This window comes from Lithobates pipiens, unplaced genomic scaffold, assembly GCF_037356315.1.
Source record: "Lithobates pipiens isolate NorthernLeopardFrog02 unplaced genomic scaffold, aLitPip1_a1.2 Scaffold_19, whole genome shotgun sequence".
In the NCBI taxonomy this organism is placed as follows: domain Eukaryota; kingdom Metazoa; phylum Chordata; class Amphibia; order Anura; family Ranidae; genus Lithobates; species Lithobates pipiens.
The window spans coordinates 331,156,624-331,179,966 of NW_027507764.1; the positions used below are offsets into that span (position 1 = coordinate 331,156,624).

The 23,343-nt window shown below is 41.8% G+C and overlaps 1 protein-coding gene across 2 annotated transcripts in view; it reads left to right on the forward strand.

The window, feature by feature from the left end:
• CDH20 (cadherin 20) overlaps positions 1-23,343 on the forward strand; it is a 545,380-nt gene that overhangs the window by 480,342 nt on the left and 41,695 nt on the right. For both annotated transcript variants that reach the window (XM_077492049.1, XM_077492048.1), the window contains 2 exons: positions 819-986; positions 6,473-6,660. In XM_077492049.1, the coding sequence (XP_077348175.1) occupies positions 819-986; positions 6,473-6,660 (356 nt within the window). The remainder of the gene's footprint in view (positions 1-818; positions 987-6,472; positions 6,661-23,343) is intronic.

The window sequence follows — 23,343 nt, forward strand, 5'->3', positions numbered from 1 at the left end:
ATACAATCATGTTATTTTTTATTAGCTTTTGTCCTTTAAGCATTCACATTTTACAGACAAATGCACTTCACCACTCAGACATTCTGCTCTTATCACATCATGATGAAAACTAATTGAAATTCTCCACAGCCCAGGATGTCAGTGCAGAAACTAGTTTCATGTGCTTGTACAAAACGAAAGTAGACGTTCCAAAAAATCTTGATCTTTGGGGAAATATCCTATGAAGAGGTCAGGCTCATGATAGTCTTCTCAGGAAGAGCAAATATTTCTTTGCAGTTTCAGTGCATATCAAGAAACTCAGTCAGTCTGCACTAATGATATAAAGCAAAGAAAATCTTACAAGAAGCACTGCTGCCATCTTTTGGTAGCACTTGGTAATTCTGCAAAAAATAAAAATAAAAAATCTACAATAAAATGTATTTATTTGTGAAAGTTGCACTCATTTGTGCAGAGCATGCAGTTTGTGAACTGATAGATATTTTTCAGCTTATGACGTGAAATGTCCACATGAATGTATTGCAGAATACTTAAATATACAGTACTTTGAGCTGCTTAATTGAACATGCAGTGAAGAAATTATATTGATAGTGTAGATTTAGCATCTGGCCAATTACATCTGGCTCTCTAAATGGCATGCTTAATGCCATATGGAAAGATATCAAGAGTATTTCTGCAGGATATTTCTTGCAGTTTTGCCAACTTCTACCTCCTTCTCCTCCTTCACTCCTAACAAAAGACACTCTTTCATTTAAAAGTTAAATTCATTTTTTCTTATGCCATTATGCAAGGCAAGTTGTGACATTGTTTCTCTCCTCCAGGCATAATCAGAACGGCGTTAACAAATATGGATCGAGAAGCAAGAGAATATTATGAAGTCATTATCCAGGCCAAAGATATGGGAGGACAGCTGGGAGGATTAGCTGGAACAACTACTGTTAATATCACCCTCAGCGATGTGAATGACAATCCTCCAAGATTTCCTCAAAGTAAGTGAGTGCATTGTCATCATCATGAAAGTTCTGTGTATTGCTTTGTTCTCATTTCTCTCAGGCTGCAAGCATCAAATTAATGTGGTATTAAACCCAAAAATGTATTTTTATATTATATTATAGTTTTATTATTATTTATTATTATTTTGTTTTTATATATTATTTTATTTTATATATTTTTTTATAATATTGCAGCTTACCAATTCTTAAATGCGGTGACTATTCAATTACTTTTTTTTTTTAATTTGTATATTTTCCCCTTATGTACTGGTCAGCAAGTTTTTCATCTTCCTTTAACCACTGCAGCTCTGGAAGAATTTACCCCCTTCCTGACCAGAGCACTTTTTGCGAATTCTGCGCTTTAACTGACAATGGCGTAGTCGTGCGACGTGGCTCCCAAACAAAAGTAACGTCCTTTTTTTCCCACAAATAGAGCTTTCTTTTGGTGGTATTTGATCACCCCTGCGTTTTTTATTTTTGCGCTATAAACAAAAAAGAGTGACAATTTTGAAAAAAACACATTATTTTTTACATTTTGCTATAATAAATATCCCCCAAAAATATGTAGAAAACTTTTTTTTTCCTCAGTTTACTAATACGTATACTTCTACATATTTTTGGTAAAAAAAAAAAATCGAGTTTATTGATTCATTTGCGCAAAAGTTATAGCGTTTACAAAATAGGGGATAGTTTTTTGGCATTTTTATTAATATTTTTATTATTTTTTACTAGTAATGGTGGCAATCAGTGATTTTTTATCATGACTGCAACATTATGGCAGACACATCGGACATTTTTGACACATTTTTGGGACCATTGTTATTTATACAGCAAACTGTGCTATACAAATGCACTGATTCCTGTATAAATGACACTGGCAGTGAAGGGGTTGACCACTAGGGGACAGTGTAGGGGTATGTATGTCCTGGGGAGTGATTCTAACTGTGGGGGGGGGGCAGAAATCAGTGACACTGTCACTAGGCAGAATGGGGAGATGCTTGTTTACATTAGCTTCTCCCCGTTCTTCCTCTCCGTGAGACGAACGCGGGTATCCCCATGGCGATTGACAGCGGGACCCACGACCCAATTCATGGAACTTGCCGAGCATGTGCTCGCTGGCTAGCTCTTAAAGGGCAACGTACAGGTGCGTTTGTTTGCCTGTACAAACCCTTCTGGTGACGTATATCAGCGTGAGGCGGTCAGCAAGCGGTTAACAAACCAAGCTGCGCAGCAAAAGTGGTAGTTAGAACATTGAGGCAAACCATTTACCACTGAAAGGGGTGCTTACAATGGTCAACTTTTATTCATTTATGTAACTCCTTTATCTCTAAAGAAAAATTTAAAAATTGCCTTAACTGTATATAAAGTGTTAGCTGAGTTCAATCTTAATTTGTTAGTCAAGTTGTTGGACTGCATGGTTCATGTAATTTTGTACAACAACTACAGCTATATTCTTTAGCCAGTAGATGGCAGTGGTTATATGGTTGTTGCTGGAGCTATGGTACTGTATACTCTATTGTCCTTTCTCTGATAATAAAGTGCCTGTTTCTTTTCTGCAGTTAAGCAGTAAAGCCCTTGTGGACTGTGCACTGTCTGTCTGTTCTGTAGGGCTATATACAGAATTTCTAACAAGTCCAAAAATCTATTACCCTCTTGCCAGGCTGACAATGCTGCTGCCCAAAGGTGTCTCTTTTGCTCTTCCATTCAGAATGGAGACACCCCAAGATAGGAAGTATGCTACTAGTGGGATCACCAGGTTAAAAAAAAATAAAAGATACAAAAAGCCTAAAAAAATAAACAAATGCAGCCTCTACATTTAATGCTCTTCTAAATGTAGCAATACCCCCGCATGAGCCACTTGAATATTGTTTTTTTACTCTGCTTTCTGAACTTCAAGAACAGGCTCAATGCCACTGACACACATGGCTGTAGTGTAGTGTAAATGTCACAGTAAGAGACACAGGTTATAGTGAAATCAGAAAGTAACTTTTACTGTGTGCTTGCTTAAAAGAGGACAAAACAAACAGTCACAGCAATATAAAGCAGTAAGCAGGTGTGATGAGATATGACAAGACAAAAGTTACAGGAAAATCAACAAGGTCAAATTCGTCTGCTAAACACATGAAAATAAGTCAAGAAAATGTAAGAAAATGTAAAATGAATTTCAATAAAGCATCTGACAACCACAAACAAATTGGGCTATATCCAGGCAGAAGGAGGGTAAAAGAATGACCTAATCTTTTTCAATCCTCTCCCTTCTTCACCCCAGCATCACAGTCCCAGCAGGCCTGCTTAACTTCAATAACTGACCCAGTGCACTGAATCAACCCCCAATGTGGATCCACCTGTAATTGACTAGTGTCTTGAACTCAGATAAGGCCCTTAAGATTTTGAGCTACTTTACGATGGTGCACTGGTTGATATCCTGCAGTGAGGTAAACTCGATACATCCAAAGGTTTGGACAAGCAACCAGTATTGTTATCCTATGGGGTAGTAAGCAAGTGTTTTCACTGCCAGGCAGCGTGTAACAGCATCATGGTTCAATGTAACTAAGGGAGGCAGGGCATCAAGGATAAATCAGAGTTCTGGCTCATGAAGTATTTGGGTGAAAGCCCGATGACCAACTCCTGTGTCCAAAGGCCACAGGTAAAATTACTGTAGTCCCGGTCCTTGCAAGTGTCCAATTGATGCCTCCTCACAGGGGTATCGTACGCAGATTGGAATGCCTGGGGACACACGCGGAGTCCTCTTTTATTCCCATATGTCTGCCACCGACTTCCTGGCTGTGGCAGACTTGATCCCCCAGGTCTAAAATCTGCAGCCTCCTGTCCACACATCTAGACTCTTCCCAGCCTCATGGTAGCTCTGCCCTTTCTCTCAGAAAGCCTCCAGGGTAAAAAACTTCTCCCATACAGCAGTGCTTCTTGGAAGATGTAGTTCTCTACATGTTGATTTCAATCAAGCAGTCTGTACTGGGAACTCCATCTCTCAGAGTTCTTTGCATCTCTTCTAGTCCTCCTTTGATTGACCCACTAACCTCTGCCTATGGGAAACTAGGTGAAAGGGCAGAGTGGGCTGTTTTGCCTGTGAACAAGTCTGTGAGAAGAAAAGGGGGGGGGGGGGGGTCCCTCGTGTAAAACTGACAAGCTGTATCTATGTTCATTCAGAGTCACATCTAGCTTGGCAATGTAATGAAGATGCATAGCTACCACTACACACTCCCCCCACCAGAGAATCTGTCTGATTCTTTCTCTAAACGGCTTATCTTCTTGGAGATGAATGCGATCTTTGGCACTTTTTGCGCACCCTACATTGAACTCACTCTTGGAGAATGCAGCCTGCCTTCTAAGCAGCTGGGTCTTTACCATTTCCTTCCACTCTGGAGAAAGAGGAGTATTCTTCAGGTAAACCTCCTTGACAGAGATTGCCTCCTTCGCTCTGCCCACCAGATTAAACAGTGAGACTGGGGTGGCCAATTTCATTTGTCCCACCAACATTCGAGCTGACATCTTCACTCGGGAGGGCATTACGTTGCAGGCACTGACCAAAATCTTCCCATGACTTCTTTGTAATGCCTTGGTTGAAATCACTTCTGGGATTATCTCTACACCTGTATCTACCCCCTGGTCTTCTGCTTCTAGGACGAAAAAAAGACCTGGTTGCTTACAGTGGAGCTTGATAATTGCTTGTAAGTAAGCCATTTCACCAGGCTGTAACACCTTCCCTTGCTGGTCCAGGCACCACATCTTCCCCAATCCCTCAGCTGGGGCCTTCTGCTCTTGTGCTAGGTGCTGGTAGGCTTGTCTCAGCATATGGTATACACTAGTAGTTGGAGTACCAGACTCCAGGACAAGAGGTGTCAACAATCTTTGAACAAGATCCGTGTTGGTCCCTATGATCATGCAAATCTTTCCGGCCCCTGGTGGGCCAGGGCAAACTAGTGCCAGCGTGACAAAGGTCTCTGCTTTACTTGCCACAGAAGGGTCAAATGTCAGCTTGACTGGTAGATAGCCATCATAAGGGGATTTCTGAGTCCCAATGCCCCATATCTGCAATGCTTTAAACTTCTGTAAGGGCAGGTAATTAAGATGCGTAACATAGAAATCTCTGTAGAGGAAGGTTACCTGAGCTCCAGTGTCTAGGAGGACTTTGGTGTAGATTCCCTCTACCTGAATGGGAACCACAGGAGGAGGTCCCACTAGTCTAGCAGGAAACTAATAGGGCGTGATGGCTTTGACCTATTCGGTGGCCTGTACTCGCACTCCTTTCTTACAAGAATTCTGACCCGCCTGGGGGTCTCGGCTGATTCCTTGGGGCCCTCCCCTGTCGGGAACCTCGTGTCAGAAGGGGCAAGATACTGGGTTGCTCTGGGACAATAGCGGGAGTCCACTGCAAGGGTTGACAGGGCTTCCACTCCTGTCTCTTCATGTCGTTTGTTTTGGAGCTAGCTACTGTAGAAGGACACCTGATTGGCTCTTTCACTGGGGCCCCCGGAAGGCTTCTCCAGGAACAACTTCTTTAACACTTTCACAACTTCTGCTGCAAAGTTGGCCACATTCTCCCCGTTGGGACATTGTGCCTTGAAATTACCCACTTCCCCACATTCATAACATCTTAATGGCACCACATTATGCATAACTGTAAACAATCACCTTGTAAATCAACCCATGTCAGGGAATGTCAGGACAAGTCTGATCATTGGATTAGAGTACATTAAAGAGGAACCGCAGTCTGCTCACATAATTTGTAATAAAAACATCTTTGCCATTCTGAAGGTTCTCTTCAACCACTTTATATATTTTTTTGTATATATACTGTGATTATGTACTTGCCAAATATGCTGCTGAAATCTCCTTCCACTGAGTCTGGCTGCATCCATGTTAACTGTGGGCAGCTGAAGCTGCTGCCTGTTTACTTCCTGGATTTATACAGACACAAAGAGGCACACCTCCAGCTCTGCAGCCATGCAGCTCTTATTGGCCATCTTATGACTCACCCCCTCCCTTTCTGGCAAACTCTCACGAGAGTGAGAAAGAGAGCTGTGCACAATGTCATAAGCCTAGACTTTTTGCCAGCCAAGAAACAGGAAGTGGGCTGTATAAGATATTTACTGGCAGAAAAAAATGTTTTACTATCCAAAGTTAAAACAACAAGGGCAGAAGATTTAATAGATGGAAAGTTGAAAACATGACTGAAGGTCTGCTTTAAGTACTAGAGCATTGACCATGTTTTTTTCTCCTGCTTAGTGTGGTCAGTTTTTAAAAGGACAGCAGAGGGACTAGGAACACCAGGGATGTTACACAAAGGAAGCAATACAAAGAGAACAGGAGATTTTCTAATAGAAGTACAGCAGGCACATATCAGGAATATGAAGTGTTGGGGAAACAAACACTTTTAAAGGTTTATTTCTTTGGAAGTCACCATTTCTGTTTTGTATGTGCCTTATGTGTATGTTAATATCCTTTCATTTGATCTCCATCAGAACACTACCAAATGAATGTTTTAGAATCAGCCCCTGTTAATTCTACAGTTGGAAGGGTTCTAGCAATGGACCAGGATGAAGGAGTGAATGCAGAAATGAAGTATACCATCATAGATGGTGATGGACCTGAGATGTTTGATGTCGCAACAGATGCTACGTACCAAGTGGGAGTTATCACAGTAAAAAAGGTAAACATATTTTTTCTTAGAACAAGGCATATGTCTCTATATACAGTACATACTTTAAATATACAATTCACTTTATTTTTCCACGTCCTATTCTTGCGATTCTCAGTCACACCTTTAATGCCCTGTTCACAGGGCATTAAAGGTTTTCCCGTTAATTTCAACGGTTTTCCCGTTGAAATTAACTCTGAAGGTTTTCTAGACAGAGTTGCGACGGAATTCCGCTGAAACTGTCTTGTGTACATGCGATAACACCAAAGTCCGATTGTCAAGAACGCGGTGACATACAGCGCGTACGATGGGACTAGAAAAAGGAAGTTCAATAGCCAGTAGCCAATAGCTTCCGCCTTGTACGTGCTTCAGAGCATGCATCATTTTTGGTACATCGGAACAGCATACAGACGTGTGGTTTTGCTGATAGGAATAGGAATAGAACATGTTCTATTTCTAGGTCCGTCAGAATTTTCGGAAAAAAAAAGTCCAATGAGGCATACACACGATTGGAATATATGATGAAAAGCTTCCGTCTGACTTTTTCTGTCGGACATTCCGCTTGTGTGTACACAGCATTAGTCTTTCATATTTTGTACATCATCAAAATGTAAATCTAATGGAAACAATGGCTTTAAATATAACAATGTCACATATTATTCTATGTGTTTTAGTAAATGTAAGTTATAGATTCATGTGTTTAACTGAATGTTGTTCCCCAGTGAGCCCTATATTTTTTTCATTTTATGAACAACATTCTTGCAGCATTGTCCTATGTGCATATTGAACTTCCAGTTAACTTTTTCTCTTATATACAGTAAACAAAAAATGCGCTTCATAAAAGTACGTCACAAAGGAAACATTTGTTATAGCAAGCCACAAAAGTGGGGCCAGTCTTACTGTTTGCTATGCCCATCTAGGAACAGCTCGTGTATATATACATTATCTCACAAAAGTGAGTATACCCATTTTTGTATATATTTTATTACATCTTTTCATGTGATAACACTGCAGAAATGACATTTTTCTACAATGTAAAGTAGTGAGTGTACAGTTTGTATAGCAGTGTAAATTTGCTGTCTACTCAAAATAACTCAATACACAGCCATTCATGTCTAAACCATTGACAACAAATGTGATTACACCCCTAAGTGAAAATGTCCAAATTGGGACCCAAAGTGTCAGTATTTTATGTGACCACCATTATTTTCCAGCACTGCCCTAACCCTCTTGGGCAAGGAGTTCACCAGAGCTTCACAGGTTGCCACTGGAGTCCTATTCCACTCCTCCATGATGACATCATGGAGCTGGTACATGTTAGAGACCTTGCACTCCTCCACTTTCCATTTGAGGATGCCCCCAAAAGATGCTCAATAGGGTTTAGGTCTGAAGACATGCTTGGCTAGTCCATCACCTTTACCCTCAGCTTTTTTAGCAAGGAAGTGGTCCTCTTGGAGGTGTGTTTCGGGTCATTATCATGTTGGAATATTGCCCTGTGGCCCAGTCCCTGAAAGGAGGGGATCATGCTCTGCTTCAGTATGTCACAGTACATGTTGGTATTCATGGTTCCCTCAATGAACTGTGTCTCCCCAGTGTCAGCAGTACTCATGCAGCCCCACACCATGACACTCCCACCACAATGCTTGATTGTAGGTAAGACACACTTGTCTTTGTACTCCACACCTGGTTGGCACCACACACGCTTGACACCATTTGAACCAAATACGTTTATCTTGGTCTCATCAGACCACAGGACATGGTTCCAGTAATCCATGTCCATAGTCTGCTTGTCTTCAGCAAACTGTTTCATGGCTTTCTTGTGCATCATCTTTAGAAGACGCTTCCTTCTGGTCATGCAGACCAATTTGATGCAGTGTGTGGCGTATGGTCTAAGCACTAAAAAGGTGACCTCCATCCCTTCAACCTCTGCAGCATTGCTGGCAGCACTCATATGTCTATTTCCCAAAGACAACCTCTGGCTATGAGGCTGAGCACCATGGTGAGGCCTGTTCTGAGTGGAACCTGTCCTGTTAAACTGCTGTATGGTCTTGGCCACCATGCTGCAGCTCAGTTTCAGGAACTTGGCAATCTTCTCAGAGCCTATGCCATCTTTATGTAGAGCAACAATTCTTTTTTCAGATCCTCAGAGAGTTCTTGCCATGATGTGCCATGTTGAACTTCCGGTGACCAGTGTGAGAGAGTGAGAGCGACAACACCAAATTGAACACACCTGCTCCCCATTCACATCTTAGACCTTGCAATACTAACGAGTCACATGACACCGGGAAGGGAAAATGGCTAATTGGGCCCAATTTGGACATTTTCACTTAGGGGTGTACTCACTTTTGTTGCCAGCGGTTTAGACATTAATGGCTGTGTGTTGAGTAATTTTGAGGGAACAGCAAATTTACATTGTTATACAAGCTGTACATTCACTACTTTTCACTGTAGTAAAGTGTCATTTCTTCAGTGTTGTCACATGAAAAGATATAATTAAATATTTACAAAAATATGCGGGGTGTACTCACTTTTGTGAGATACTGTACGTATTAATCACAAGAAAAAAAAAAAAAAAAAAAAAAAAACAAGCATTGAATACAGTATAAGAACACCCTTTCTGTATCCACATCCCCTTCTTGTATAATCATGGTCATTGTACTTAATGTTTTACAAGCCACTCACTGTAAGTCTTTGCAATCATTGAGAGTTTGTAATTTTATCTCAATTTGGGCGTATTCACACTAGCGGTTGGGAAGGGGGAGCAGAAGAACCCCACATTTGAACCACACTTTTACCACCCCCAAAACTGCTGTCTTCTTTAGCTGTAGAGGAATAAATTATACCCCCTGTCACTTTTGGTGGGCATAGCACCCGTTGACCATTAAGTGAATGGGGCCTCTATGCAATCTCCCTGCTTCTTTTCAGAGACTAACGCTGGTGTGAATGAGCCCTTAAAGAGTTTTTTATTATTTCTTTGTATTATATGATTTTTTTTTCATTGTTTATATTCACTGTAAAATGTAAAAAATTTTTGAAAGGGTGACAACTGATATGAAGAGTGGTGGGGCTGCAGATATAAAGAGAGTAAACATTGATCAGCCTAATGTTACAAATCTTACTGATGACTCCTAATAATTGAAAAAAAAGTTAATTTTTTTTTAAATGTATGTGTGAATGTAGTAGCTAGACTTACTTATTAAATATACAGGATTCCTTTCTCCCATGGAGTACTGCGCACAGTAATTGTGCTTCAACGTTCCTCTCTCTCAAATGCAAATCAGTCAGTCTGTTCAAGCTGATTGATAAGTAGATACATTTTTTAGGTTGCTTATTATGTTGACTCTGCAGATGTTTAGTAAGGATCCTAGACATTTATTATAAAGACAAATTGCCACCACAGTTAGAATCCTCACACCTGTATACTTGTCCTCATGTAATAAGGAGCAGTAAGTAAGCAAAAAGTTAAGAGAACTTTGCATTAATTACTTAGGCTGTATTCACACTTGAGCACTTTGACGTTAAGCATCTTTGGTTGTTTTGCAGACTTTTTGTTTAGAGTTTGTACAGGTGTTTTTGCTCATTAATAACTAATAGGGAATAAATCTGTGCAGTAAGGTGTTTTTTAAATTTTTTTTTTTTTTGCACACACATGCAAGCATTTTTTTTCAGGCGCTCCCACTGAAGTCTATTGGGGCCAATAAAAGTGCTTTTTTGAGCTACAAGCTTCAAGCAGTATACTCTGGTGTAAACAGGCCCAGTTGAAAACAGGGTATTTTGTATGTTAAGCATTTAGGAGCTTCAGGTGTAAATGGGACGTTTTAATTTTTAATATATAGAGAAAGCATACCACATAGCCAAACTGCTTTAGCAAATAAGTCTGTATTAGGCCTATACATACAATTATACAACAGGTACAGATATCCAAGCATGTCATCTAAAATCAAGCATACAACAAAGATATTTGCTTAGCAGAAGAACATGCATGCATATGGGTGCAACAAGCTGCACTTAAAACGTATGCGAACTGATGTTAAGAAATTCATACAAGAATTCAGTACCCACATAGAGTAATGAAAAGGAAAGCTGAGCCAGACCATGGTGAAAAGAGAGGAGGAGGAAAAAACAAAGTTTCAGGGATCTAAAAATCCCATTTCTATCTGTGAATGGGAGCTTAAACCTGACCTCTGGGGCCATGGTCTAGGCATGGCGGTGTGAGGACGTTCTCTGACAGCTCCCAGCCAGCAGCTCTCTCGCAGCTTTACTGAGCCAAATTACAGCACACTACAGGTGCCTATCAGACCCTTAAATGTCCAGAAAGACAGACCGTTACACCACCGCTACCCCATAGAGCATGGACCATTATTTGCAGCCGCAACAACACGCAGCCTTCATGCCCGCAATTTCCAAGATGGTGCCGGCCCGCCATACAACCCACCCCAATCACAGGGAATCCCCCTAAATGCCGACTCAGTGCAAAGGTTGTGGGCATTTCTACAACAGCTGCCCACAAGTGATGATCTGGACACAATGGTCCATAGAATGGAGACAGCCTTAAAGGGGGGAGTGCAAAACCTTAAGCAAGAGGTGTCTGTTCTGGACTCTCATGTTACTATCCTTGAACACAAACAGCAGACAGTGACACAGACTATGCAGGTCTTTCAGTCCTCTCATTTTTACCTCAATGACCAAATGACTGCATCTTGATGATTTAGAGAATCGCAGCCGACCACAAAACATCAGGCTGAGAGGGATCCCAGAATCTGTCCCACAATCAGAATTACGCACAACAGTGTCTAATATCTTTAACCTTAATCTGGACCGCCCACTGGATACATAAATAATTTTTGATAGGGTGCACAAAACCCAGGGCTAGAGATCTGGCCCATCTGACAGACCCAGAGATGCCCTCTGCTGTTTGCACTCTTTTATTCTCAAAGAGAAAATATTACGGCGAGCTTGGCAAGTGGGTGTCTTGGAGTTTGATGGTGCTACCATCCACCTTTTGGCGGACATTTCCAGAAAGACTTTCTGATGTGGCACTTAAACCTCTTCTGGATGGTCTTGGCGAGAAAGGGCTTACTTACAAAGGGGGCACCGATTTCATCTCATAGTTCGCAAGGGACCAGATACCTTCCCCCTACGCCATCCAGCAGAGCTTCCGGACCTGTTTGTCTTTATATGGATCCAGTTCTAATTCCCAATTGGCTCACAGTGATCATCCCCAGGGATCCTCAACATCAGCCCCCCCCCTGGGCAGACCGCAAAGGGCTCGAAACAACTGTCGCTACCGTGGGGGTCTCTCACAGGCTTGCTCAGCAGGGAACTCCCAGCATCAAGTTTTGAATGAAGAGGCGGCCAGTTGAAACTACCTATACAGTCATCCAATGTATCTGCGACTCAGCATCCTTATGTTCCAGATTAAATTCACATGAACTGACTATCCTTTTCATCATTTATGGGAGCGTACCCAGAATGTTATATGAGTGACTTATAGGCCTGGGTACATTTACACCAATCTCCTGCCTACCTTGATTAACTGAAATGCAGGGTTTTTTTTGTTTTGTTTTTTCATGCTACATTTACCTAATGTGATGTCAGTATGCTTTATATGTTGTTTGTTCCTTTTGGTTAGTTTGCAGGTTGATATTTCTCTAAATATTACCGTTATTGGTCCGAAATCATTACACTTTTGTGTCCTTAGTGTCAGTGTTGATCTGCCACCTAGGCAGTCGCACCCCTTTCCTGAGGCACTGAGGCACATCAGTGGATGTATATCTCCATGATCTAGTTGAGACTATATTGTCGACATGTTTTAAGTCTTACGCACTGACACTAACCCTCCTCCTGGGGGTTTCTACCTTGTTTACTTAACAGGGATATGCTTTTTCACCTTTTGGCTCTCCAGTTAAACCTTGCCAAGCACCACTGGTGCCTTCACACATAATTAAAATAGCTTCGGGGCTCCAATGGTTGGGGCTCTGTACCTAACTGTGACCACTCTCCACTCTAGGAATACTCTGCCCAGGTGGCAGTAGCTCTCCACTCCGGAATTGAATCCTTACCTTCTACCAGGCTCAACATCCCTTACCTCCTCCAACATCCAAGCTTATCTTGAGGAAACCAATCTGCCCACACTAACGGTAGAAGAGTGGGAGGCTCTATCTCATCCCATTACTTCTGAGGAATTCGCAACTGCCATAACTGACACTCAGCCTGTCCTTAAGATGAATGCAATGCCCAGACTTCTGTACTTATTACAAGCACTGCCTATCAAAATATCCCAGTCTTGTGTGTAGCACTGGAACAGGAAACTGCCCATGCCCCACTCGTTGGCTTACCGTGGGTAGAGAAAACTCACACTACTTATCTGACAGCTCACCCGTTGATTGGCCCTACTCTTGCAGAAATGGACAGGTTTTTTCATCTATCCTCGCTGATAAATTTTCCCTCCCCAATGACACCACTTGTCGGTCACCCAGGGTTCACACCCGGTCTTACTGATCCAATTTTTCATTCGCAAGCCCCACGGGACTCCTGAGGGCTTCCCAGTTTTTGCAGTCTTCCAGCTGGTTCCCTGCGGAAACTGTGCTCTCTGGACGAGCTCCTCTAATACTAGATAACGGAGGACTATTCAGTTCTCACACTTTCTTAGCTCATTGCCTAAACCAGTGCTATTCACTCGAAAACTTCACTCTTTTGAGGAACTATGTTTGGGGGAGGGCCGGATTCGGGGTTCCCTTTCTGCCTCCTACAAATATTTGTTGGAACTTCATACTGCTGAGGATCCCCTGTACCTGGCAAAATGAGAGAGAGACTTGAGAGTTACATTATCAGAACCCCAAAAAGAACGCAAAATCTCTTTTCACAGAAGTTTTCTATATCCACTTCATGGAAATCGCCGTACCCGTACGTCGGTATTTTGACGGTAAATACCGGGGTTATGTTAGCAGATAGTTGCCATAACCCTGGTATTTTCGGGAACTGCGTGCGTTTCTCTTTAGGATAAAAGTGGTCTATGTGGCAGATTTGGCGCAAGATTTTCGCTGCTTACTGAACCCGCCGGTAGCGGTGGAGACGATCGCGTCCTCTCCCGTGGATGCCTGGCTGCCGACTGAGTGAAAGATGGTCCCTGCTCGGCTCCATGACACGGGAGGGTGGAAGTCAAAGTCACTTCCGCCCACAGCTCTTAAAGGAGAATTTTATTTATCTATTTATTTTATTGCATTTTAGTGTAAATATGAGATCTGAGGTCTTTTTGACCCCAGATCTCATATTTAAGAGGTTACAGTGGTGTGAAAAAGTGTTTGCCCCCTTCCTCATTTCCTGTTCCTTTGCATGTTTGTCACACTTAAGTGTTTCAGAACATCAAACCAATTTAAACAATAGTCAAGGACAACACAAGTAAACACAAAATGCAATTTGTAAATGAAGGTGTTTATTATTAAAGGTGAAAAAAAATCCAAACCATCATGGCCCTGTGTGAAAAAGTGATTGCCCCCCTTGTTAAAACATACTATAACTGTGGTTGTCCACACCTGAGTTCAATTTCTATAGCCACACCCAGGCCTGATTATTGCCACACCTGTTCACAATCAAGGCATCACTTAAATAGGAGCTGCTTGACACAGTAAGGTCCACCAGAAGATCCTTAAAAGCTACACATCATGCCGAGACCCAAAGAAATTCAGGAACAATTGAGAAAGAAAGTAATTGAGATCTATCAGTCTGGAAAGGGTTATAAAGCCATTTCCAAAGCTTTGGGAATCCAGCGAACCACAGTGAGAGCCATTATCCACAAATGGCGAAGACATGGAACAGTGGTGAACCTTCCCAGGAGTGGCCAGCCGCCCAAAATTACCCCAAGAGCGCAGCAACGACTCATCCAAGAGGTCACAAAAGACCCCACAACAACGTCCAAGGAACTGCAGGCCTCACTTGCCTCAGTTAAGGTCAGCGTTCATGCCTCCACCATCAGGAAAAGACTGGGCAAAAATGGCCTGCATGGCAGAGTTCCAAGGAGAAAACCACTGCTGAGCAAAAAGAACATCAAAGCTCGTCTCAATTTCTCCACAACACATATTGATGATCCCCAAGACTTTTGGGACAACATTCTGTGGACCGATGAGACAAAAGTGGAACTCTTTGGAAGGTGTTTGTCCAAGTATATCTGGCGTAGAAGGAACACTGCATTTCATAAAAAGAACATTATACCAACAGTAAAATATGGTGGTGGTAGTGTGATGGTCTGGGGCTGTTTTGCTGCTTCAGGACCTGGAAGACTTGCCGTGATAAAAGGAACTATGAATTCTGCTGTCTACCAAGAGATCCTGAAGGAGAGATGTCCGACCATCTGTTCGTGTACTCAAGCTGAAACGAACTTGGGTTCTGCAGCAGGACAATGATCCTAAACACACCAGCAAGTCCACCACCGAATGGCTGAAGAAAAACAAAATGAAGACTTTGGAGTGGCCTAGCCAAAGTCCTGACCTGAATCCTATTGAGATGTTGTGGTATGACCTTAAAAAGGCCGTTCATGCTCGAAAACCCTCCAATGTAACTGAATTAGGACAATTCTGCAAAGATGAGTGGGCCAAAATTCCTCCAGGACGCTGTAAAAGCCTCATTGCACGTTATCCCAAACGCTTGGTTGCAGTTGTTGCTGCTAAGGGTGGCCCAACCAGTTATTAGGTTTAGGGGGCAATCACTTTTTCACACAGGGCCATGATGGTTTGGATTTTTTTTCACCTTTAATAATAAACACCTTCATTTACAAATTGCATTTTGTGTTTACTTGTGTTGTCCTTGACTATTGTTTAAATTGGTTTGATGTTCCGAAACACTTAAGTGTGACAAACATGCAAAGGAACAGGAAATGAGGAAGGGGGCAAACACTTTTTCACACCACTGTATGTCATGCATTTTTTTAAAAGGGACGTTTACATTCCTTGTAATAGGAATAAAAGTGACAAAAACTTGTTTAAAAAAAAAAAACTGTGTCAAAATAAAAAGTCCAGACGAGCTCACGCACAGAAGCGAACACATGCATGAGTAGTGCCTGCATATGAAAATGGTGTTCAAACCACAAATGTGAGGTATCACTGTAATCGTTAGAGTGGGTGTAATAATTCTAGCCCTAGACCTCTTCTGTAACTCAAAACTGGTAACCTGTAGAACTTTTTAAACATCGCCTATGGAGATTTTTAAGGGTAATAGTTTGTTGTCATTCCATGAGCGGGCTCAATTTTGCAGTGTGACATGTTGAGTATCAATTTACTCGGCGTAACATTATCTTTCAATATATAAAAATAACTGGGCTAACTTTACTGTTGTCTTATTTTTTAATTCAAAAAAGTGTATTTTTTCCCATAAAAGTGCACTTGTAAGACCGCTGCGCAAATACGGACAGAAAGTATTGCAACGACCGCCATTTTATTCCCGAGGGTGTTAGAAAAGAAATTATAAAAAAAAAAATATATAATGTTTGGGGGTTCTAAGTAATTTTATAGCAAAAAAAATATTTTAACTTAGTGGTTATGTAGCATTATATCAGGAAACCACATATAAAAAAACTACACGCTGGTATAGAACCCCACCAGTCTTGGCAAAGATATTGCCCAATCAAACGGTTTGCTGTTGGTGCTGTGGTCTTCATCGGGGAACTATCTTGCACATCTTCTGGGAATGACCTTTGCTCAAAACCTTTTGGAAACCAGTCCTCAAACTCATATATAAATTCACAGACATTTCCCTACAGGACCCAGCCACGGTCCTACTAAACCTTACCCCTTTATCAAGGAAACTTTATCATAAGTCCCTTCTCAAACCTCTTCTTAATGCTGCATGAGCATGCATCCCACCTGTATGGAAACAGCTATCCATGCCAACGGTGGTTCAGTGGTTTGCAAGGGTGAATGATATAGAGCAAATGGAAGATTTGACCTCTGTTCTGCGAAATAAGTCGGAGGAACATAAGACCAGATGGTTTTATTGGGATCAATTACACTTCTCCGATTAATTTCTCCAATACCCATAATAAAGATTATTGCCAATGAATTCTACTGTCTGCCTGGTCCTGATGGCCCTGCCTCCGGGGGATGACACATCTCCCACCTCCTTGTGAGTGAGCAGAGAGATAACCCTGTCAACCTGTTGCTGCTCCTTTACTTTCTAGTGAGCAACTTAAGAGCAGAGAGAGAACACCACAGTCTTTTTTAACTGTAGCAGGGAAAGTGGTCTTATCTGTGTGGCCATGCTTAGTGATGAAAGTAAAAAAGGGCAATACAGTGCTGTCTATTGTATATCATAAACAATAAAATACAAAATTTGGAATAAACCGTGACTTGAAAACTGAATAAAATAAGACCACTGAGGTGAGACGTTAAATAAAATAAAAGCTGCAACTCAAATGTGAGATACACACAATAATATCAATGACAATACTGCGGCTTACCAGCTGCTTTGATCCCTTGTGAGAGATTAGATATCGCCAGTGGCTTATCACCCAGCCAGGGTCTATGTATCAGAGAAAGCAGGCCCCGTTTTCCAATGCTCCACTCAGGCAATAATTATTCTCCTATGCGCACACTGCTCATTTCCCATATACAAGAGAAAGGAACCACCATAGCGTAATACTGTAAATTACTTCAATAAAAAGATAGCCATATTGCACTTACATGTCTTTAAATATATAAGTGCACACTATAAAATTCAAGCTGGCCGGCTACACTGTTGCTGCCCATTCCTTCCAGGACCAGCGCAGATTTGTGGTAAAGTCAGCACTCCACTCCTCCCTACGCTGTTTCGTCAAAAGTGAAGTTTTCCAGGGGCACTGGACAACGTCACTTTTGACAAAACAGTGTAGGGAGAAGTGGCGTGCTGACGTCACCACGAATCCGCGTTGCCGGAAGCGATGGGCAGCAACAGTGTAGCTGGCCAGCTTGAATTTTATTGTGTGTGCTTTTTACATAGACCCTGGCTGGGTGATAAGCCACTGGCGACATCTGATCTCTCACAAGGGATCAAAGCAGCTGGTAAAGGCAGTATTGTCATTGATGGAGAATCCTTGTTCTTTCCTGTGGCACTTCTTCGTGGGTGTTGGGTTTAACATCACAGTGGAGACTCTATAAAACATTGTCTAACTTGAAAAGTGGACTAATTAACTCTTCACACAGTATTTTTAGAGACAATATTTTTACCCTAATGGTTGTGGTTTATGTTTTTATTAAATTTGCATTTGTATGCACTTTTCACCATTATGTATTTAATTCATGTCACATGGGTTAGTATTATATGGTAATTGAATAAGGTGTATTCACATGTAATTAATTAATTTATTTATTAATTTATTTATATTACACTATATGAGTTAGATATTATATAGTCACTCACATATTGTAGCGCAGCTTATTGGAAAATGCTTAGTGATGAGGCCACAGCCTCCCATAGGACGTAACGCATACAAGAGGAAGAGCCACATTTTTTACATCACCTGCTGCTATCCAATTGGACCATGTCCATCCTCTTAGCCGCTTTGGTGGTATCTTGTAAGTTTTAATCTATTAAAGCGCTAGTTTATAACCATAGAGAGAGCACTTCGATTCTTTCTTTATGTCCTTCATTGCATTTGGATGTCGATTGAGCTTTTTATCAGCTGAGACCAGTTTACATCTGCTTACACCCATTCCCCAGTTTAGTGGGAGAAAGGTGATGTTTGACCTTCTGTGGATACAGGGGTCAACTTCTTGAGGTGAGCGAAGCAACCCATTTATTGGTAGTGGGATCATGCACTTACTGAAATGCTGTTTCTGTATTCTTGAATCTCTGAAACCAGGACTTTTACTTTTTGAATCTGTATTTAGCTATATAAATCCTGTAATAAAAATAATAATAATCTTTCAGGAGAAGAGTAAAAAGAAGGAAAAAAGGGAGGGGGTGGGGCAGTGGTGGCTGGTATATTTTTTTTGGGGGGGTGGCAAATAACCCCCCCAGGCCACTGGTGGAGTGGCACTAACACAACTGCCAGCTACCCCCCACGTGGCATGGCACTAACACCCCCCCTCCATGTGGATGCGGGTGGTGAGCGCAGCGCTCAGAGCTGCTGTGGCGGGCTATGGTGTCCTCTCCTGGAGTCCTCTCCACAGTATGTCTCCTCTCTGCTCCTCCTATCCAATAGGATCGCCTGCTATTTTCGCTAATCGGGAAACAAGTTTCATACCTGCTTCTTGATTGTCCGGGAGGACGATCAGTGTTGCAACAGCGAGTATTAATTCGCTGTTGTAACACACCTGGGTGGGCTCCAGGTCGCATGCTCTGTGACCTGAGCCCATGCTTTTTAAAAGCCTATTAGAGCCTATGGCTCAAATCAGGCGTTTAAAAAAAACCTGGTCGCTGTAATTCATGTGCCCGGTGCCCTGAAAGGGGCCAGACACATGACTAAGGGGCAGCCATGGCAGCTGGGGATGGATTTATGCTATGCATAAATATATCCACTGCATATAGGGGATAGAGAGGAGGGGGTGGCATCAGCCGGACTCCCCTAATGGACGGGGAGGAGTGCAGAGATGTATGCTCACCGTTCCAAATAAAGAAAAGAAGGAGGGCACACCAACCTAGTGCATTACCACTATTAAAGCTTTATTCAAAACAGCAAAGTATATACTCACAAACTAGTACTAATAGAAGGCATAATCAATAAAACCAAATTCACTATTTTGAACATTGACAAGCCAGGACCTAACGTTGAGTGGATCAAACGATACCTCAAGATGGCTGACGGGTTTCAGGGGAGAACCCCTTTCTTCAGAGCCTAAACAGGTCTTTTTTTGCACCTTTGCATATACACACAGCCCACGGTACCAAAGTAAAAGGCTACCTGGGCTGTGAATCTGAGCAGGGGGGCTTGGCAATGGAATTTACCAAAGGATTTTCAAGGTAAAGCCATAGTCAGGGATTCCAGAAGTCAGAAATAATGATGAACAGAGCCAGGGTCAGAAGCCGGGGTCAGTCTTGGAACACTGAAACGTGACAATAAGAACACAGGAAAACCGGAACCTTTGGCAATATAAGAGACATTAAAACTGACCAAGCCCTCAGAGTGAGGCAGCGTTTTATACCCAGCTGATTAGATAAACTGCCTTAGCTAAACCAGGAGTGACGGATGCTAATTGCAAAGCAAGATCCAGAGTATAGCCCTCAGTGCTGCATGCAGGACAAGGCATAGCTGGAAACCAGGCTGAATAATGAACTGAGGTGTGGCTCAGATGCAAAGCAACAGGAGCAGTAAAGAAAGAAAGTCATGGGTTCAATACCTCCTTGATCACCTTGGGGCGTGACCACGCCTGGCCATCTGTATGGCACGGTAGGGACCGTGACAACGGGCTGCCACTGGGTGGGGGGATGTGGTGCATCACACTCCTGGAAAGGAGAGAAAGCACATATCGGGAGGGAGGAAGGCCCCGGAGGGCATAAACATGGGGGGAACTATAATCAGTGACCTACACGGCCCTACTGGGAGGCTTTTATACTGATTATTCAAAGTTACTAAATAATATTCATGTTTACTGTCACATTGATGGCCCTGAAGACTAAGTTAAACATCCCTAGCATATTCTCATAGTAATTACTTTGAGGTTGATTTACTAAAAGCAAATAGGCTATCCACTTTAAAAGGGAATTGTCCCCAAAGCTTAATGAATGGTAAAACTTAATTTTGCTAGAATACCCAGTCATGTGCAAGGAAAAATAAAAAATAAAGCATTTTTGCTTGCACATGATTGGAAGCAGTAATTCAGCAAAGCTTTACCATATTCACTAAGCCCTGGGGGAAATTTCCTTTCAAAATGCAATTTCCCTTTCAAACTGGACAGCCCATTTTCCTTTAGTAAATCAACCCCTATATGTGCATGATGCTCACACAATCATGATACCATACTTACAGCTTATGATAGATAAAAACATAATAAAATATATATATATATCATTAATTTACAGAAGTTGTGGTAGAGCTAGAGTAATGAATTCTAGCATAAATATGGCTTAAAAATAAAGATCATAAATAAACAAGTATGTTTAAAATGAAAAACAAATAAACTAACAACTACGTCATCCATTTTCCATGTTGTTAGTTGTGCCTGAATCTAGCATAGGAAATGGCACTTGCCGTTTGGTCTGTTGGTCTACAGAGTAACTGAGAGACTAATTAAATCTGGCAGCTTGTTCTTTTTTTATTTTAGCACCTTTGCTATGATTGACAGCATCCTCCATATGGAGGGTATAAATTTAATAGGAATGAGAGTAAAATGCTAACCAGGACCCAAGAGAGGAATCTCCTGTCACAAATGCTTATTTAAAGATAAATTATTTAATGCTATTAAATCAAATATGTAATTCCTTTTCTAAATGCCAGAAACTACATTTAGGTTACTATAAAAATAATGTATGCTGCTATCTGCTCTAGTAGTGAACAGAGATCTTCTCTTTTAGGAAATACATTCATTTTAGGCATACAGATGAGACTATTAGCGTGTAACTACTAACATGCCACTGTATAACAAAGACAATGATGTTCTCAACTAGAGATGAGCAGAAAATTAAGCATTTGCTCCAGTTACAGCTGCCAGGTTTTATATCCAAAAATCACCCCACCAACATTCTTATTAAACCAACAGTGGAAATAGGCTGTCAGCTCCTCAGAGGCCACAAATGAGGTATTTTTTGCCTTTGAGAGACCCTTGGTCACCTATGGAAATATACACTCACCAGCCACTTCATTAGTTACACCTTGCTAGTACTAGGTTGGACCCCCTTTTGCCTTCAGAACTGCATTTATTCTTCGTAGCTTAGATTCAACAAGGTGTTGGAGACATTCCTCAGATATTTTGAGCCAGATGATAGCATCACGCAGTTGCTGCAGATTTGTCAGTTGCACATCCATGATGCAAATATCCCAGTCCACCACATCCCAAATGTGCTCTATTGGATTGAGATCTGGTAACTGTGAAGGCCATTGGCGTACAGTGAACTCATTGTCTAGTTCAAGAAACCAGTTTGAGATGATTTGAGCTTTGAGACATGGTGTATTATCCTGCTTTAAGTAGCCATCAGAAGATGGGTGCACTGTAGTCATAAAAGGATGGACATGGTCAGCAACAATACTCAGGTAGGCTGTGCCATTTAAACAATGCTCATTTGGTACTAAGGGCCCCAAAGTGTGCCAAGAAAATATCCACCATACCATTACACCCCCACCAGCTTGAAATGTTGATGCAAGGCAAGATGAATCCATGCTTTCATGTTCTTTATGTCAAATTCTGATCCTACTATCTGAATGCCACAGCTGAAATTGAGCCTGTGCAAATTGTAGGGAGTCTACCTCAGAACACCCATCACACAAGTTATACCCCGTTGAGGTTTTTCCTCATCCATGCCTTATTGACCCCTATGCTTTACGGTATACGGTCCACCTCATCTGGTAAGCGTGCCAGCCTTGCTTTTGTTTTTGCACATGTTTGGTCAAGATTGTTATCACCGTCAGTAGTGTGAGAGACTTTCTTCCATGCACAGGAGTTATTTTATTTTTTATGTTGCACTGTTCACCAGAATATTTTGATTCCTTTTGTATTATATCTTAACTTTGTTTTTGAACTTTTATTTATTTTTGAACTTTTATTAATTTATTCCATAACCATTTACCACACAATATTGTTGGTCTATATCTCCATTGTTTATTTCACTGTGGATTTCATTATTATTACTCTTTGGAGCACCACACTATTATTGTTTTATTGTGCAAATTGTAGCCTCAGTTTCCTGGTCTTAGCTGACAGGAGTGACACCTGGTTTATTCTTCTGCTGCTTTAGCCCATCTGCTTCAAGACTCAATGTGTTGTGTATTCAGAGATGGTATTCTGCATATCTTGGTTGTAATGAGTGATTATTTGAGTTACTGTTGCCTTTCTATTATCTCTAACCAGTCTGCCCATTCTCTTCTGACATCAACAAGGCATATTTGCCCACACAACTGCCGCTCACTGTGTATTTTCTCTTTTTCGGACCATCCTCTGTAAACTCTTAGGCCGCGTACACACGGGCGGACTGTCCGCCCAACTAGGTTCGTCAAACAGTTTGACAAACAGTCCGTTCAAAATTTGCATGAGCGGACTTGACCACACACGACGAACGAACAGTCCGCTGAAAACTTGCGCGATGACGTGAACGGCACGTACGACGGGATGAGAAATTCGGCGTCCGATACACTGCAATGCAACCTTCGCCGTGTAAATTCTTTCTGAGCATGCGCGAGACTTAGTTTGCCGAACAAGCCTACACATGAGCGGACTGTTCGCTCAAACCAAGTTTCAGCGGACAGTCTTACGGAAATTCCGAAAAACTTTGTTCGTCAGACTGTCCGCTGAAACTGTCCGCTGAAGCCCACACACGAGCGGACTGTCCGCTGAAACACTGTTCAGCGGACAAAGTTGGACGAACAGTCCGCCCGTGTGTACGCGGCCTTAGAGATGGTTGTACATGAAAATCCCCATAGATCAGCAGGTTTTTGAAATACTCAGACCAGCCCATCTGGCTCCAACAACCATGACACATTCAAAGTCACTTAAATCCCCTTTCTTACCCATTTTGATGCTCGATTTCAACTTCATCAAGCCGTCTTCACCACATCTGTATGCCTAAATGCATTGA